General features: G+C 47.6%; 1 protein-coding gene across 1 annotated transcript in view; it reads left to right on the forward strand.

Annotated features, from left to right (window-relative positions):
• The first annotated feature begins 246 nt into the window (after positions 1-246).
• The window catches only part of LOC143923700 (uncharacterized), a 96,200-nt gene continuing 78,307 nt past the window's right edge, over positions 247-18,139 (forward strand). The window contains exon 1 of the mRNA XM_077447504.1: positions 247-447. Coding sequence (XP_077303630.1) covers positions 375-447 — 73 coding nt within the window. The 5' untranslated portion in view covers positions 247-374. The remainder of the gene's footprint in view (positions 448-18,139) is intronic.

Consider the following 18,139-nt stretch of genomic DNA (forward strand, 5'->3'; position numbering starts at 1 on the left):
AGGCTCTCTGGGCACCCTGATTTAAGGGGGGGGCTCTCTGGGGACCCTGATGTAAATGGGGGGCTCTCTTGGGATATATATACACATACACACATGTATATTACTGTATATACATGTGTATGCCCGCCCAAGCATATGACTTACTTTACTACGCTGCTATAGGCTCTAGCCCCAGATCTTTGGTAGACCTAGCAACGCCCCTGGTCAGTGGAACTAACATAAGCCCCACCATTGATGTCTCTGTAGGGAGAGAGATGGATTGTAGGAGGATCACATGTTCCTGGAAATCTGCATTCTGCAGATGTTCTCCTGGTTACTTTCACTTTCAGTTTTCCTCAGACTGAGGTGGAGATCGTTGATGAAATAATCAGAATATGAGGATGAGATTAGCGGTGGTCGCCTCGGACGGGATGATCCGTGTCCTCCTCCTGCTCCTCTATCACACATGTGAGTGATACATTATAGAATGTATTGTTCTATTTGTAATCCCTCCGGCAGAGCAGCTCAGCCCCTCCCTGTCTCTTCTCTCTATACCCCTCCTCACTCTTCTCTTCTTCAATCTTCTCTTCTCCTCTGTGGGTGACTCTACACAATCCTATTGGTTTCAGGTGGTTGGATTAACCCTCTAGAATCTACAGATCCTGGGTATAACGGAGAGAAGAAGACTACACCGTGCCCCGTCCTTCATCCCCGTTCTTCGTATTCATCCTCGCTCAGCCTTGGCTGGCATACACAATAGAGTCATTGTTCGCTGTCATTCAACCCACAACATCCGTTATGGAGGTCACTGGGTGTACTGAATAGGCCCACTCCCTCCAGTTCATAGACCTCCAGTACAAAAGGCCCTGCCTAGTGTCACACCTCCTGCAACAGTCCGTTATGTAAACCCGGGCATTGCAGGGCAATTGTGGCAGTAGCTGAGATGTGACGTGATCTGTAGAAGTATGTGATTGCAGATATTGGGGGGGTTATTTACGAAAGGGAAATCCACTTTGCACTGCAAGTGCACTTGGAAGTGCAGTCGCTCTCAATCTAAGGAGAAGATCTGAAATGAGGGGAAGCTCTGCTGATTTTATCATCCAATCATGTGCGAGATAAAAATGCTTTCTTTTTTAATTTTCCTTGCATGTCCCCCTCGGATCTACAGCGACTTTACTTCCACGTGTACTTGCAGTGCAAAGTGGATTTTCCGTTAGTAAATAACCTCCCTAGTTTAAAATATAACTAAAGAGACATTTTTAGTTTATTTTTTGTTTTGGATAGAGTGCAGAGGGATTAGAACCCCTGTCAGGTTTTTACTGCTGCCTGTGCCCCCCCCCCCGTTAGAGAGGTTCACCATTACCATTGAAAGTAAAAGAAAATCACAAATTGTGGGTTGTCCCCAGAAAAGTAATAGAGGGAGAATCTTCTGATAGGGACACTGGTTCTGGTGACTTTGGGGTCCCCAGGGAATTCCCTTAACCCCCTCAATGCTGGGCACTTTCACCCCCTTCCTGCCCAGGCCAATTGCGCGGTCATGCTACACTGTACACACATTTTTTTTTATCATTTTCTTCACACAAATAGAGCTTTCTTTAATCACTTCTGCTTTTTTTTTTCTAAAAAAAAACAGAAGTTTTTCTTAGCTTATGTAAGTTTCTGTAAATGTGTAAATAAGTAGTTTTTCTCCTTCACTGATGGGCACTGATGAGGTGGCACTTATGGACACTGATTAAGTGGCACTGATAAGGAGGCACACACAAATATGCCTGACTGATGGGCACTGATATGTGGCACTGATGAGCACTGATAGGCAGCACTGGTGGGCACTGATAGGTGCCATGGATAGGCGGCACTGTAGGCAGCACTGATGGGCACTAATGGATGCCACTGATGGGCACTGATAGACTGTACTGATGGGCACTGATGAGGTGGCACATATGGGCACTGATGAGGAGGCACACACAAATATGCCTTATTTATAGGCACTGATATGTGGCACTGATGAACACTGAAAGGCAGCTCTGATGGGTGGCACTGGTGGGTACTGATAGGTGGCATGGATAGGCAGCACTGTAGGCAGCACTGATGGGCACTAATGGATGGCACTGATGGGCAGCAGTGATGGACAACACTGACTGGCATTACTAACGGGCACTGATTGGTGGCACTTGTAGGCACTAATTGCTTGCATTGTGGGGTCTTTATTGTAATCAGGGCACTGATGATCAGTGCCCTGATTACATGTCTGGATGTCCCCTGAAAGGAGATGCCGCTGATCGGCTCTCTTCGCCACGCACGCTATTATTGGACACAGCCGATCACATGGTTAAAGGGGCATGGGCACAGCTCTTTACAGAGATCGGGGCACCCGTGGGCACACAAGAGCAGCCGTTCTGGGACACAGTCGAATGACGGTGGGCAGGCGGCAAGTGGTTCATTTGCAGGGAATTCCCCTCACTTCCTATTTGGCTATGGGACAGGAAATGAAGGGAAATCTCTGCACTGGGACACAGAAAAATCTGACAGGGGTTATAACGCTCCCTTGCTCTATCCAAAAAAAAGTTTTGCCTATAGTTTTACTTCCCTACATTCAATGCATTAACCACTTCAGCCCTGGGAGGTTTTACCCCCTTCCTGACGAGACAATTTTTTGCGATACGGCACTGCGTTGCTTTAACTGACAATTGCGCGGTTGTGCAACGCTGTACCCAAATAAAATTGTCCTTTTTTTTCCCACAAAACAAAAAAAAAAAAAACAACTGACAATTTTAAAAACGAAAAACAAAAAAAATTTTTTTTTACTTTCTGCTATAAAACACATCCAATAAAAAAAAAAAAAATTTGAATGTCTTCACCAATTTAGGCCAATACGTATTCTGCTACATTTGAAAATTCCGACCATGTGTACAGGGTTGAGGTCAGTCAAGTTCCTCCAACCCAAACACGCTCATCCACGCTATAAAAACTCTTAAGGCGTCAGCATCCCAAGACATTTTGGACAATTTCATGCTCCCAACTTTGTGGGGACAGTTTGGGGATGGCCCCTTCCTGTTCCAACATGACTGCACACCAGTGCACAAAGCAAGGTCCATAAAGACACAGATGAGCGAGTTTGGGGTGGAGGACCTTGACTAGCCTGCACAGAGTCCTGATCTCAACCCAATAGAACACCTTTGGGATGAATTAGAGAGGAGACTGAGAGCCAGGCCTTCTCATACAACATCAGTGTCTGACAAAAAATCCGATCAGACTTTTTTCGATCGTTTGTAGAGAATTCCGATCGGACAAAGTGACACGCATGCTCAGATCAAATTACAAGACCAAAGCTATTGGCTACTAGCCTCAAGGAAGTCCTGTCGTAATGAACGAATGCCATCGCGTTCCGAATGATCGGATTTTCCGACAACTTTGTCTGACCGTGTGTACGCAACACTAGTTTAGGACAAAATCCGTCTGAAAAAATCTGACGGATTTTGTGGTCAGAATGTCCAACCGTGTGTACAAGGCATAAGTCCATAGGGTTCAATATTGAGTTGGCCCGCCCTTTGCAGCTATAACAGCTTCAACTCTTCTGAGAAGGCCGTCCACAAGGTTTAGGAGTGTGTCTATGGGAACACCTTTAGGGTGAATTAGAGTGGAGACTGGCCTTCTCGTCCAACATCAGTGCCTGACCTCACAAATGCGCTTCTGGAAGAATGGTCAAACATTCCCATAGACACATCTCCTAAACCTTGTGGACGGCCTTCCCAGAAGAGTTGAAGCTGTTATAGCTGCAAAGGGTGGGCCAACTCAATATTGAACCCTATGGGCTAAGACTGGGGTGCCATTAAAGTTCATGTGCGTGTAAAGGCAAGCGTCCCAATACTTTTGGTAATATAGTGTATGAGATGCCTCCTTCCTTGTGTAGGTGTGTGTATGGTTGTGAATATTATGTGTTCATTCTAGCAGAGTTTTGAAATTTGAATCTTACCACCTCTCTATTAATATATAACCGTTCCTGTGCTGTACGCTGTGATCTTTGTACACTTTGGCAGTAGATAAACACCGTGCAGCAGATTGGCTAGAAATAAAAGATAAAATATATGGTGCCAAATACAAAGTACAGTACAGGAGAGCAATAAGTAGGTTTTCATGCTTGCTGAGCCATTTAAAGCAGAACCCTACCCTGTAAACTCATAGAAATACATTCTTAAATCATCTTCTGATTGGATGACATCATTGGCCCATCCACTATTCAGGTGCCAGCGGGCACATCTTGGAATGAGTGACGCTCTTCTACGGACACGTGAGCGCCGTCCAGGCTGTATGATGAGGTCACCCCATGGAGCGTGGGATTGAAATCACTGGGTTGAATGACTCTGGCCGACCTTTGACCGGTTGCCCTCTGGGAGGTTTGCCTCCCTTCATGACCAGGCCATTTTGTTGCGGTACATCACTTTGTTACTTTAACTGACAATTGTGCGGTCATGCAACACTCTACGCAAATGAAAATGATGTCCTTTTTCCTTACAAATAAAGCTTTCTTTTGGTGGTATTTGATCACCTCTGCGGTTTTAATTTTTTGCATAAACAAAAAAGGCCGACAATTGCGAGAAAAAAAACGGTATTTTTTACTTTCTGCTATAGAACATATCCAATAAAAAAAAATGTAAAAAATTAAATCATCAGTTTAGGCCAATATGTATTCTGCTACATGCTTTTGGTAAAAAAAAATCCCGATAGGTGTATATTGATTGGTTTACACAAAAGTTATCGCGTCTACAAACTATGGGATTTTTTTTTAATTATTTTTTTTTACTAGTAATGGCGGCAATCAGCGACTTACAGTGGGACTGCGATATTGCGGCAGACAAATCCGACACTAATGATGCGTACACACGATCGGAAATTCGGCCAGCAAAAGACCAATGAGAGCTTTTGGTTGGAAAAATGCGATTGTGTGTATAGTGTGTATGCTCCATCGGCCAGCAAAAGATTGATAGCAGGTTCTCAATTTTTCAGTCGGAAAAAATTCCTATCCGAGAATGCGTTTGTGTGTATGCAATTCCGACACGCAAAAACTCACGCATGCTCAGATTCAACTACGAGACGGAAGCTATTGGCTATTTAACTTCCTTTTTCTAGTCCCGTCGTACGTGTTTTACGTCACCGTGTTCTTGACGGTCGGAATTTAGTGTGGCCGTGTGCATGCAAGACAGCTTGAGCGAAATCCCGTCGGAATTCCGTCGGGAAAACCAGCAGAGCTTTTTCCAAAATTCCGATCCCGTGTACGTGGCATAACAGACACTTTTGACACTTTTTTTGGAAACCAGTGACACTAATACAGTGATCAGTGCTAAAAAAAAATATGATGATGTCTCTTTAGACGAAACGTGTTGGGACGAGCCCTGCTGATGTTGTTGCGTTGCCCACAAACTTCAATTCTAAGCGCTTGATCCACTTTCTAAATGTGAGTGTTTCCAATTTTCTTTTAATACATTTTACGGTTATACGGATTCACACTATGTGGGGTATTTTCTTTTTTGGTCATGCTATTTTGAACACTTGGGAGGATTTGGTCTGACAAGTTGGCTGCTTCTGAAGAGCGCTTCTTGGTGACATCTCTTGACCAATTGGATTTCCTTACAAGTTGACGTGGACGTGGAGGTTCAAAACTTTCTATCGGAAATTCCGATCGTGTGTATGCAATTCCGACGCGCAAAAACTCACGCATGCTCAGATTCAACTACGAGACAGAAGCTACTGACTACTAGGTATTGAACTTCCCTTTTCTAGTCCCCTCGTACGTGTTGTACGTCACCGCGTTCTTGGCGGTCGGAATTTGGTGTGACCGACAGATTGAGCGGAATTCCGACAGGAAAACCGTCACAGCTTTTTCCGAGGAGAATTCCGATCGTGTGTATGCGGCATTAGATTTTTTTGGGATATGACTACCAAATGCTAAGAAGATAAGATAGAGAGAAAACTTGGAGGGGGGCATGGGGTTGCGCTACCTGTGTATGTGGCCAAAAAGTGGGTGTGACCAGCAAGTGGGCGTGGTCGGCAAGTGGAGGTTTCTTCATGGCGTACAATGGTGATCAGTATGTCCTGGCCTCTGTATACCAAAAAAAAGCCAACAAATGCAGCACAGCCCTACACTTCCTTTATGGAATTCTACAAATGTACTAATAAGTGCAATGGTAAAACCTATAAATGAATATCCAGTGCAAAACAAGCCAATGTATTGCAATATAGTAGTGATGGTGTCACCCCTTCTGCAAAAATATTTGAGAAATTGCAGAGCTTCAATGTTCAAATAATGGTGAACCCCCTACATAAAATAATAATAATTGAGATGCAAATCAGCCCGTGTATTAGAACATAGTAGTGATGGTGTCACCCTCTCTACAAAGGGTAATAAATATTGCAGAGCTGCAATGTGCAAATAGTGGTGAAACCCCCCTATAAATGCACAATTAATGTACATATTTGACATTTTATCATTATTATATATAGGGGTTTAACCAGTATTTTCACATTGCAGCTCTGTAAGCGGTTGGGAACAGATGTGATTCCTGCACCCAGGGCCGCTGCTACCAGTAGGCAAACTAGGCAGCCGCCTAGGGCGCATTGCTGCCTAGGGGCACCCGGCCACTGGTGTTACTACTCTCTTCTCTCTGCAACAAGCAACTAAAGCCCTATACACATTATCAGTTTTTTCTGCTGAGTTTTTCCTTCAGGTTTACCAAAACCATGTAGTGCAAGGGTCTGCCTGATTGCATGCAAACTGAAATTCCTAAGGTTTGACCTCATATTATATGGTTTTGGTAAATCTGAAGGAAAAACTCAGCAGAAAAACTGATAGTGTTTATGGGGCTTAAGTCTCAGCATCAGCAGGCAGCCACCGCTCCATTCGTACATAATTTCAGAGGTGCAGTGGTGGCGGAGGACTGTGTCTCCTGCCAACTTCTGAATGAATGGAAGCAAGCAAACAGTCATTAATGGGCGCTGATGAGGCTGCATTGATGAGTGCTGGTGAGGCTACAATTGATGGGCGCTGGTATGCTGCACTGATGGGCGCTGGGAGGTTGCATTGATGGGCACTGGAAGGCTGCATTGATGGGCGGTGGTGAGGCTGCATTGATGGGCGGTGGTGAGGCTGCATTGATGGGCGGTGGTGAGGCTGCATTGATGGGCGGTGGTGAGGCTGCATTGATGGGCGGTGGTGAGGCTGCATTTGATGGGCAATGGTAGGCTGCATTGATGGGTGCTGGTAGGCTGCATTGATGAGCGCTGATGAGGCTGCATTGATGGGCGCTGGTGATGCTGCATTGATGGGCACTGGTGAGGCTGCATTTGATGGGCATTGGTGAGGATGCATTGATGGGTGCTGGTAGGCTGCATTGATGGGCGCTGGTGAGGCAGAATTTGATGGGCACTTGTGGACTTCATTTGATGGGCACTTCATTAAAAAGGTGGGGTATACATGGGCATGTCAAGTCGGGGGGGCAAAATTAGGTTTTGCCTAGGGTGTCAAAAATCCTTGCACCAGCCCAGCCTGCACCTGCAACCAGCCTGCACAGTGTGAGCCAAAGCTTAATAACTTCTGTGAGGCTGTGTACACACGCGGGGACTGTTCGCCCAACTTTGTCCGCTGAACAGTGTTTCGGCGGACAGTCCGCCCGTGTGTGGGCTTTCAGCGGACAGTTTCAGCGAACAGTTTGCTGAACAAGGTTTTTCGGAATTTCCGAAAAACTGTCCGCTGAAACTTGGTTTCAGCGAACAGTCCGCTCGTGTGTAGGCTTGTTCGTCAAACTAAGTTCCGCGCATGGTTTCAGCAAACTGTTCGTTCGTCGTGTGTGGCCATGTCCGTCCATGCTAATTTTGAGCGGACTGTCCGCTGAAACTGTTTGACGGACAAAGTTGAGCGAACAGTCCCCGCGTGTGTACGCGGCCTGAGAGGTACATAAGTGTGAACTGCAGACAGGACTAGGTGGCAGGGAGCGGGACCAATTGTAACTATTGTATGTGCACCCAAGGTGGTGTACAATAAACCTGAATTATACACAGCTGCTGGTACACATATATTAGTTACAATTGCTCACACCCCCTGCCACCTCCCCCCCAACAATGTATAAATGCCATGCTTTTGTCTATGAACAGGTTGTTTGTCAAAGGGGGCGAGGCTCTGCATATTGGCCCCGCCCATTCCCAAGATCAGCGCTCTGATTTGACAGCTCCACTCACTTGTGGCCATTTATGCCCCCGACTTGCCCACCAGTCCCTGCTATGCTGGATAGATATTCACATTGCTCCACGTCCTGCTAGGGCTAGGCTGTCAGCATTGGGTATAGGTGTTGCCCCTCAATCCGGGGACAAAACTGGGGCTGTCTAGTCACCCTACTGTAGGAGGAGGTTAATATAAATATAAACCCAGAGGAACTACAGTTTCCCTACAAAGAGCACCTGACACTTTGTCCACTAGATTCAGTTGCTAGAACACCTCAAAGGGGGTTATTTACTAAAGGAAAATCCACTTTGCACGGCAAGTGCACTTGGAAGTAAAGTTGCTGTAGATCCAAGGGGGACATGCAAGGAAAATAAAAAAAATTGGATTTTCTGTACTCACCGTAAAGTCCTTTTCTCTGTAATTCACAGACCGACACAGCTCCTCTGTTAGCCATTGGGTTGTTATGCCCTATTACTAGGAGATACTAGGCATTAGTTGTAATACAACACTCAGAACTCTTTGCTTCGCCCAGGGGGTGGTCCCTTGGGCAATAACCCTCCACCCTGCCATGCAGTCATCTGTAAGTCAACAAGCAGTATAACATAAAGATAAAAAGGAGGGGCGGGTGTTGTGTCGGCCGATGAATTACAGAGAAAAGGATTTTACGGTGAGTACAAAAAATCCTATTTTCTCTTATATTCACAGACCGACACAACTCTGTTAGGCACTGGGACGTCCCCAAGCAGTGCCAAACGAGAGGTGGGAAAACAGCATAAAAACTTCATCCACCGTGGCAAGTGGAACTAGTGAAAATTTACCCACAAAACACACAACAGTACCAAACCAGCGTACCCTCAACATGAGTGACTACCCACAACCACACAAAAAATTGCGGAATGTAATGCAACAGCGCATTAACTTAACGGTACTGTGTTTTTAACGAAAAACCAGGAAAAAAGGAAATATATTGCATATTTAATTGCAACTATACAGCCGCCTGCAAAACTTTGCGGCCAAAAGAGACATCAGCCAAAGCACTGACGTCTGCCTTGTAGAACTTGGTAAACGTGTGGACAGACGCTTGGTGTCGGAAGGCCCAAGACGTTCCGATTGCCCTTGTGGAGTGGGCCGTGATCGGAAAGGGGGGCACCTGCCCCTTCAAGGCGTAGGCTTGTACTACAATCTGTCTGATCCACCTGGAAATGGTGGCCGACGAGACCGCCATGCCTTTCTTGGGACCAGCCACCAAAACAAACAGCGAGTCTGACTTCCGAAAGGGAGCCGTGGTAGACAAAATATACCTTCAGAGGCCAAACCACGTCCAGAGCGTGAAGGGCCATCTCCTTAGGGTGTTTCGGCTTAGGACAGAGAGATGGTAATACAATGTGCTCATTCAGGGCTCGACAAACCCCGGGCGCCAGGTCGCATTTGCGACTAGAATTAGCGACCTGGGTCAGCATAGCTAGGGGTATCCTGTCCCCAGCATGATCGCGTCGGGCTGCGCCGCCGCGGCTTTGAGGCCTTCTGCGGTCCTATGTTTCCTTCTGGAATCTGGCGCCCTCTAGTGGTGGCTGTTGGTATGACAGCCAGCAATGCTAATGGAGCTTTCACTGCCTGCCTATCTCCTTCCCTTTACTTAGAACCCCTAAAACATTATATATATTTTTGATTCTAACAACCTAGAGAATAAAATGGCGGTCGTTGCAATACTGTTTGTCACACCGTATTTGTGCAGCGGACTTACAAGCGCACTTATTATATTATATTATTATTTAATTAAAAAATAAGACAACAGTAAAGTTAGCCCAATTTTTTTTATATTGTGAAAAATAATGTTACACAGAGTAAATTGATACCCAACATGTCATGCTTCAAAATTGCGTCCGCTCGTGGAATGGCGACAAACTTTTACCCTTTAAAATCTCCATTGGCGACGTTTAAAAAATTCTACAGGTTGCAAGTTTTGAGTTACAAAGGAGGTCTAGGGCTAGAATTATTTCTCTTGCTCTACCGATCGCGGTGATACCTCACATGTGTGGTTTGAATACCGATTTCCAATGCGGGCGCTACTCACGTATGCTTTCGCTTCTGCACGCAAGCTTGGCAGGACAGGGCGCATTTAAATTATTTTTATTCTTATTTTAACTTTTTATTTTTTATTTTTTCACTGTTCTTTAAAAAAAAGAAATTTACACTTTTATTCCTATTACAAGGAATGTAAAAATCCCTTGTAATAGAAAAAAGCATGACAGGACCTCTTAAATATGAGATCTGGGGTCAGACAGACCTCAGATCTCATATTTACACTAAAATGCAATAAAAAAAAAAAATTGTCATTTGAAAATAAATAAATAAAATGTCCCTCTAAGAGCTATGGGCAATGACTTGGAGACAGGTGGGGGCCGCGCTATCTTCCCCTCACTCGTCTCCATGTCAGGCCAGGGACAGGTCTGGATTGCCCTTACGGACCTGGCTCCTAACTTTTTTAGCTGGCTCCTAGATTCCAAGCAAATTTGTCAAGCCCTGTGCTCATTAAAGTGGTAGTATGGTCGATTTTTTAACTTTTACCTACAGGAAAGCCTATAATAAGGCTTACCTGTAGGTAAAAATAATATCTCCTAAACCTGTACGGTTTAGGAGATATTCCCCTCGGTATGCGCCGCTGACTGCAGCGGCGCATGCGCACAAGGGGGTTCTCTCCGTGAAAATCCGGCAGCGCTCGTGCGGCCGGACTGAAATCTCCCGCGCGCATGCGCGGGAGTGACGATATCGCGGCTCCGGCCACTCACAGCGCCGGAGCCGCGATACCCGGAAGAGACGCCGAGGGAGCATGTCGGCTCCCTCGGCGTGGATCGGGCCAGATGTCGGGGCCTCGTTCTAAGGTAAGTATTTCATAATGAGCTAGTATGCGGTGCATACTAGCTCATTATGCATTTTGCTTTGCAGGTTTAACCAGTTGCCGACCGCCGCACGCCGATGTACGTCGGCAGAATGGCACGGGCAGGCATAAGGGCTTACATGTACGTCCCTTGCCTCCCGCGGGTCGGGGGCCCGATCGGGCCCCCGCCCGGTGCCTGCGGCGGTCGGTTTTCGTCCGGGAGCGATCCGGGACGAGGGGGCGGCCATTCATTCATGGCCACCCCCTCGCGATCGCTCCCGACGAATAGAAATCCCCCGTGACATCACTTCCTCTCCTGTAATGTAAACACAGGAGAGGAAGTGATGTATTCTCTCCTCCGTGTCGGTATTTTTCGTTCCGACACGGAGGAGAGCGGATCGTGAGTTGCACCAACACTCTACACACACAGTAGAACATGCCAGGCACACTCACACCCCCCTTTACCCCCCGATCACCCCCCCAATTACCCCTGCCCCCCAGTCACAGTGACACCAATGTCATTTTTTTTTTTTTTTTTTTTTGCATTGGTGTCATTTGTGACTGTAATAACTGTTAGGGCAGTTAGAGTTAGCCCCCTTTAGTTCTAATGTACCCCCCTAACCCCCCAATAAAGGTTTAACCCCGTGATCACCCCCCGTCGCCAGTGTCACTAAGGCTGGGTTCACATTGCAGCGGTTTATGAGAACGAATGTGATTCGCACCGCACTGCAGTGCAAATCACATCCGATCTCTGTGCGATTCGAGTTCAGCCATTCGCCGCACCCGCCGCACCCGCCGCACCCGCCGCAAATTCGCACGGGACCCTTTTTTTGGCCCGCAGCAGAATCGGATCGCATGGGTGTTCACACCATGCGATCCGAGTTTGCAGATCGCACTGCGATATGCGAACTGATCTGGGGGTGTCATTAACATTTCACTGACACTCCCAGCAGTTCGCATAGGGCAGTGTGAACTGCCGCCGGGAGGCATGCGATGCGGGAACCCGCCGCGGATTCGCGGCGTTTCCGCATCGCTCCAGTGTGAACCCAGCCTAATAAGCGATCATTTTTCTGATCGCCGTATTAGTGTCACAGGTGACGCTAGTTAGGCAGGTAGGTATTTAGGTTCGCCGCAGCTTTTTATAGCGCCAGGGACCCCCATATACTACCGCATAAAGCCCCCTGATTGCCCCCTAGTTAACCCTTTCACCAGTGATCACCATATAACTGTTACAGGTGACGCTGGTTGGTTAGTTATTTTTTTATAGTTTCAGGGCACCCGCCATTTATTACCTAATAAAGGTTTAACCCCCTGATCACCCGGCAGGTGTCATTTGTGACTAATAACTGTTAGGGCAGTTAGGGTTAGCCCCCTTTAGTTCTAAGGTACCCCCTAACCCCCCCAATAAAGGTTTAACCCCGTGATCACCTCCCGTCGCCAGTGTCACTAAGGCTGGGTTCACATTGCAGCGGTTTATGAGAACGGATGTGATTCGCACCGCACTGCAGTGCAAATCACATCCGATCTCTGTGCGATTCGAGTTCAGCCATTCGCCGCACCCGCCGCACCCGCCACACCCGCCGCACCCGCCGCAAACTCGCACGGGACCCTTTTTTTGGCCCGCAGCAGAATCGGATCGCATGGGTGTTCACACCATGCGATCCGAGTTTGCAGATCGCACTGCGATATGCGAACTGATCTGGGGGTGTCAGTAACATTTCACTGACACTCCCAGCAGTTCGCATAGGGCAGTGTGAACTGCTGCCGGGAGGCATGCGATGCGGGAACCCGCCGCGCATTCGTGGCGTTCCCGCATCGCTCCAGTGTGAACCCAGCCTAATAAGCGATCGTTTTTCTGATCGCTGTATTAGTGTCACAGGTGACGCTAGTTAGGCAGGTAGGTATTTAGGTTCGCTGCAGCTTTTTATAGCGCCAGGGACCCCCATATACTACCGCATAAAGCCCCCTGATTGCCCCCTAGTTAACCCTTTCACCAGTGATCACCATATAACTGTTACAGGTGACGCTGGTTGGTTAGTTATTTTTTTATAGTTTCAGGGCACCCGCCATTTATTACCTAGTCTCACTAGTGTACCCCTAAATTTAGGGGTGTCTACTTTCCAAAATGGGGTCATTTGGGGGGGGTTTGTGCCATCTTGGCATTTTATGGCCTTCAAAACTGTAACGCCCTTAGAAAGCCTGAAGGCGGTGCTTGGTTTTCGGGGCCCCGTACGCAGCTAGGCTCCCAAAAAGTCCCACATATGTGGTATCCCCGTACTCAGGAGAAGCAGCAGAATTTATTTTGGGGTGTCATTTTACATATGCCCATGGCATGCGTGAGCAATATATCATTTAGTGACAACTTTGTGAAAAAAAAAAAAAAAAAAAAATAAAGTTTGTAATTTTCCCGCAACTTGTGGCAAAATATAAAATATTCCATGGACTCAACATGCCTCTCAGCAAATAGCTTGGGGTGTCTACTTTCTAAAATGGGGTCATTTGTGGGGGTTTTGTGCCATCTTGGCATTTTATGGCCTTCAAAACTGTAATAGGTAGTGAGAAGTGAACTCAAAAATTTACGCCCTTAGAAAGCCTGAAGGCGGTGCTTGGTTTTCGGGGCCCCGTACGCGGCTAGGCTCCCAAAAAGTCCCACATATGTGGTATCCCCGTACTCAGGAGAAGCAGCAGAATTTATTTTGGGGTGTCATTTCACATACGCCCATAGCATGTATGAGCAATATATCATTTAGTGACAACTTTGTGTAAAAAAAAAAAAAAATTTTTTTTTGTCATTATTCAATCGCTTGAGGCAAAAAAATAAAATATTCAATGGGCTCAACATGCCTCTTATCAATTTCCTTAGGGGGTCTACTTTCCAAAATGGGGTCATTTGGGGGGGTTTTGTACTGCCCTGCCATTTTAGCACCTCAAGAAATGAGATAGGCAGTCGTAAACTAAAAGCTGCGTAAATTCCAGAAAACGTACCTTAGTTTGTAGATGTGACAACTTTTGCGCAAACCAATAAATATACAATTATTGACTTTTTTTTTACCAAAGACATGTGGCTGAATACATTTTGGCCTAAATGTATGACTAAAATTGAGTTTATTGGATTTTTCTAATAACAAAAAGTAGAAAATATCATTTTTTTTCCAAATTTGCGGTCTTTTTACGTTTATATCGCAAAAAATAAAAATCGCAGAGGCAATCAAATACCATCAAAAGAAAGCTCTATTTGTGGGAAGAAAAGGACGCAAATTTTGTTTGGGTACAACATTGCATGACCGCGCAATTACCAGTTAAAGCAGCGCAGTGCCAAAGTGTAAAAAGACCTCTGGTCATTTACCAGCAAAATGGTCCGGTCTGAAAGTGGTTAAAAAATAAAAATAAAAATTGCGGGTTTACTACCGCTTTAATATGAAAAGCTGAGACCATTTTTGGTAGAAAAGACGGTTGCAGCCGCAACACCACCTTATCCTTGTTAGGGCGACTTGCAAGACAAGGCCGCCAGTTCCAAAACCCTCCTGGCTGATGTGATGGCCACTAGAAATACCACCTTCTGGAAAAGAGTCAATAGGGGAATCTCCCTGATATTTTCAAACAGCGTTTTTTGAAGCGCCGATAACACCAGGTTCAAATCCCATGGGGGTAACGGTGGACGCACCGGAGGGACTACATGTCGTACCCCCTGAACGAAGGTACTCGCGAACAAGTGAGATGCCAGGGGTCGCTGAAAAAAGACAGCCAAGGCTGAAATCTGCCCCTTAATGGTGCTTAACACCAATTTCTGGTCTACTCCTTGCTGAAGAAACAGCAGGATCCTGGATATAGAAAAGGAGCGCGGATGCCATCCTTTCTCCTCACACATGGAGATGTAGGCCTTCCAGGTACAATGGTATATCTCCCGGGAAGAAGATTTTTGTGCTCTCAACATAGTTGGGATCACCGAGTCCGACAGACCCCGGTTCCTCAACACCTGGCTCTCAATAGCCATGCCGTTAAAGCCAGCGATGGTAAAGCAGGATGGAGAATCAGACCTTGAGACAGAAGGTCTTCTTGCAACGTCAGTCGCCAGGGAGCATCTGCCACCAGACGCACCAGGTCTGCGTACCAAGGACGCTGAGGCAAATCTGGAGCAACCAGTATTACTGGGATCCCCTCGGCTTCCACCCTGCGAAGCAGGCGTGGTAACAGTTTCAGTGGAGGAAAGGCGTAGATCAGCTGGTACTGATCCCACGGAGCCACTGGCGCGTCTGACCCGTCTGCCCACGGATCTCTTGTCTTGAACACAAATCTTGGCACCTTCCAATTGAGATGGGAGGCCAGAAGATCCACGTCTGGTGTGCCCCACCTCAGGCACAGTAACCTGAATATCTCCGGATGCAACGCCCATTCTCCTGGGTCCAGCATCTGACGACTCAGATAGTCCACCTGCCAGTTCTCCACTCCCGGAATGTAAATGGCCGACAGGGCCGGTACGTGTTGCTCTGCCCATCTAAGTATGTTAGTGACCTCCCGTGCAGAGGCTGAGCTTCTTGTTCCCCCTTGGTGATTGACGTATGCCACAGCCATGGCATTGTCTGACTGGATCCTGATCGGACGCCCCTGAATTCTCATCGACCATGTGGAGAGACATAGCCTGATTGCTCTCAATTTCGAGCAGATTGATCTGCAACTTTGATTCTTCCGTCGACCAGAGGCCCTGAGCTGACTGTACCCCCATCACTCCACCCCAGCCGGATAGCCTGGCGTCCGTTGTCATCACTGTCCATTTTAGAGGCAGGAAAAATTTCCTGGACTGAATCACCGGGGACCTGAGCCACCAGATCAGTGAGCCTCTGACTGACTGGATCACCTGGATCTGTTGATCCAGGGACAACTGAGATTTGTCCCATTTTGTCAAAATCTCCTACTGCAGGAATCTGGTGTGGAACTGGGCATAAGGTACTGCCTCAAAGGAGACTACCATGATACCCAGGACTCACATGCAAAAGCGGAGCGACGACCACTTGCGGTTCATAAGCAGCGTTTACCGCGGATCTGAGAGTCTGCAGTTTGTCTGAAGGGAGAAAAACTCTCGCTTCCATGGAGTCCAGCAGCAAGCCTAGGTACTCCAGACGCTGTGTCGGTACAATCACCGACTTCTTTAGGTTCAACAGCCACTCAAATTCTTACAGGGTCTGCATGGTGATCGCCACATCCTCCTCTAACTCTGAGGTGGAAGATGCCCTCAGGAGGAGATCGTCTAGGTATCCCACGATTGCGATCCCACATTGCCGCAGCAACGCCAAAACTGGAGCCAATACCTTGGTAAAGACTCAGACCAAAAGGAAGAGCCACAAACTGGTAGTGGGCTTCCCCGACTGCAAACCGCAGAAACTTTTGATGCCGAAGGCATATGGGTATGTGCAGGTACGCATCCTGGATGTCCAAGGATGCCAGGTAGTCCCCTTGATGGAGTGCAGCTACTACTGAGAGAACTGATTCCATTCTGAATCTCTGCACTTTTACAAAGTGATTTAGGGCTTTTAGGTCCAAGATTGTAGTTCCCAAGAAGGAAGGGGTATGTCCAAACAGATTTGAGTAGAATCCCTGTAAACGTTCCGATTCCGGAACCGGTACAACCACCCCACGACTCAGCAGGTCCCTTACTGCCCCCAAGAGGGCCTCCGGCGAGCCGGGGATACGGGTATGCTGGAGGGGAAGAATCTGTTTGGCGGCCAAGAGAGAAACTCTATCTTGTAGCCTGAGGAAATCAGATCGCAGACCCATTGGTCGGATAACCGTGACGACCACCGGACTGCAAACTCCCGAAGGCGACCCCCCCACCCGAGACATGGGCGGGGGCAAACCTTCATGCGGTAGTCCTTTTATTCGCAGGCTTGGTAGGCTTGCGGTTCCAGGGACGTTTTTGTCCGTCTGTGGTCATTCCTGTCGGGCTGTTGACGTTTTGCTAAAGCTCCAGACGGACGAAAAAGCCGCTTATGAGCGGAAAAAGAGGGTCCTTGCCTACGGCGTGGCTCCTTAGCCTTCCTGGCCTGTGGGAGTAAGGTACTCTTACCACCGGTGGCATTTTTAATAATGTCATCCAAAGAGGCTCCAAAGAGCTGGTCGCCAATGAAGGGAAGATCCGGCAGGGCTTTTTTGGATGCCTGGTCAGCAGACCAGCATTTTAGCCAAATCAGGTGCCTCAGCACCACAGCTGACACTGAAGCCCTGGATAACAGAGGGAGAGTATCCAGGGCCGTGTCACAGACGTACTTAAGGCCTTGCACTAGTTGGTCTGCTAGTTCTACGCAGACAGGGGAAGCCTGTTGCTCTCCCAATTTGCGGTGCAAACGTTTTGCCCACTCAGTTAGTGTTTGCGACATAAGTGCGGATGCCAGTACAGGTCGCACGGCTGACCCCACAACCATAAACAAGAAACGAGCCACTGCCTCAGCCTTCCTGTCCATGGGATTCTTGAATGCAGGATTCCCCTCAACCGGGATCGTGGTTACTTTATTTAACCTGGATACTGGGGGGTCCAAGACCAGAGGAGCTGACCATTTTTTGAGAAGGCTTTCCTCAAAAGGGTAACGCACCGCACATTTGGGGACCGAAAAGGTCCGTTGCAGGCGACCCATTCCTTGTAAATGAACTTGTCAAAGTAAGTCAGATACGGGAACACCTTAGGTGAACGTGCTGGCTTGCGGGACCCAAAAGGGACCGGTACATCAGCAGAGGGATCTGCTGGCTCCTGAATCTTCAGGGTATCACGCACAGCTGTGATAAGTGCTCCAACAAGCGCTTTGTCACACATAGATCCGGACGGAGACTCATCCTCACTGTCCGAACGGTCCTGGTTAGCGTCGTCTGACAAGACAGAGTAGGGGTCACCAGCTTCAGCAAGACCCAAGTCTGTGTCAGAGCTCTCCCCAGAGGATGGGGGGGTGGGGCAGGGGCCGCTTTATTGCACCTTTCTTCCCATGCACCACCTCCATCTTGGCAACGAACAAATTTAGGACCGCCGTCAGGGTGTCCATGGGCACTGAGCAGTCTGCAGATGACCCGGTTGCAATTGCCTGGAT

The sequence above is a fragment of the Lithobates pipiens genome, unplaced genomic scaffold (genome assembly GCF_037356315.1).
Source record: "Lithobates pipiens isolate NorthernLeopardFrog02 unplaced genomic scaffold, aLitPip1_a1.2 Scaffold_22, whole genome shotgun sequence".
Classification (NCBI taxonomy): Eukaryota; Metazoa; Chordata; class Amphibia; order Anura; family Ranidae; genus Lithobates; species Lithobates pipiens.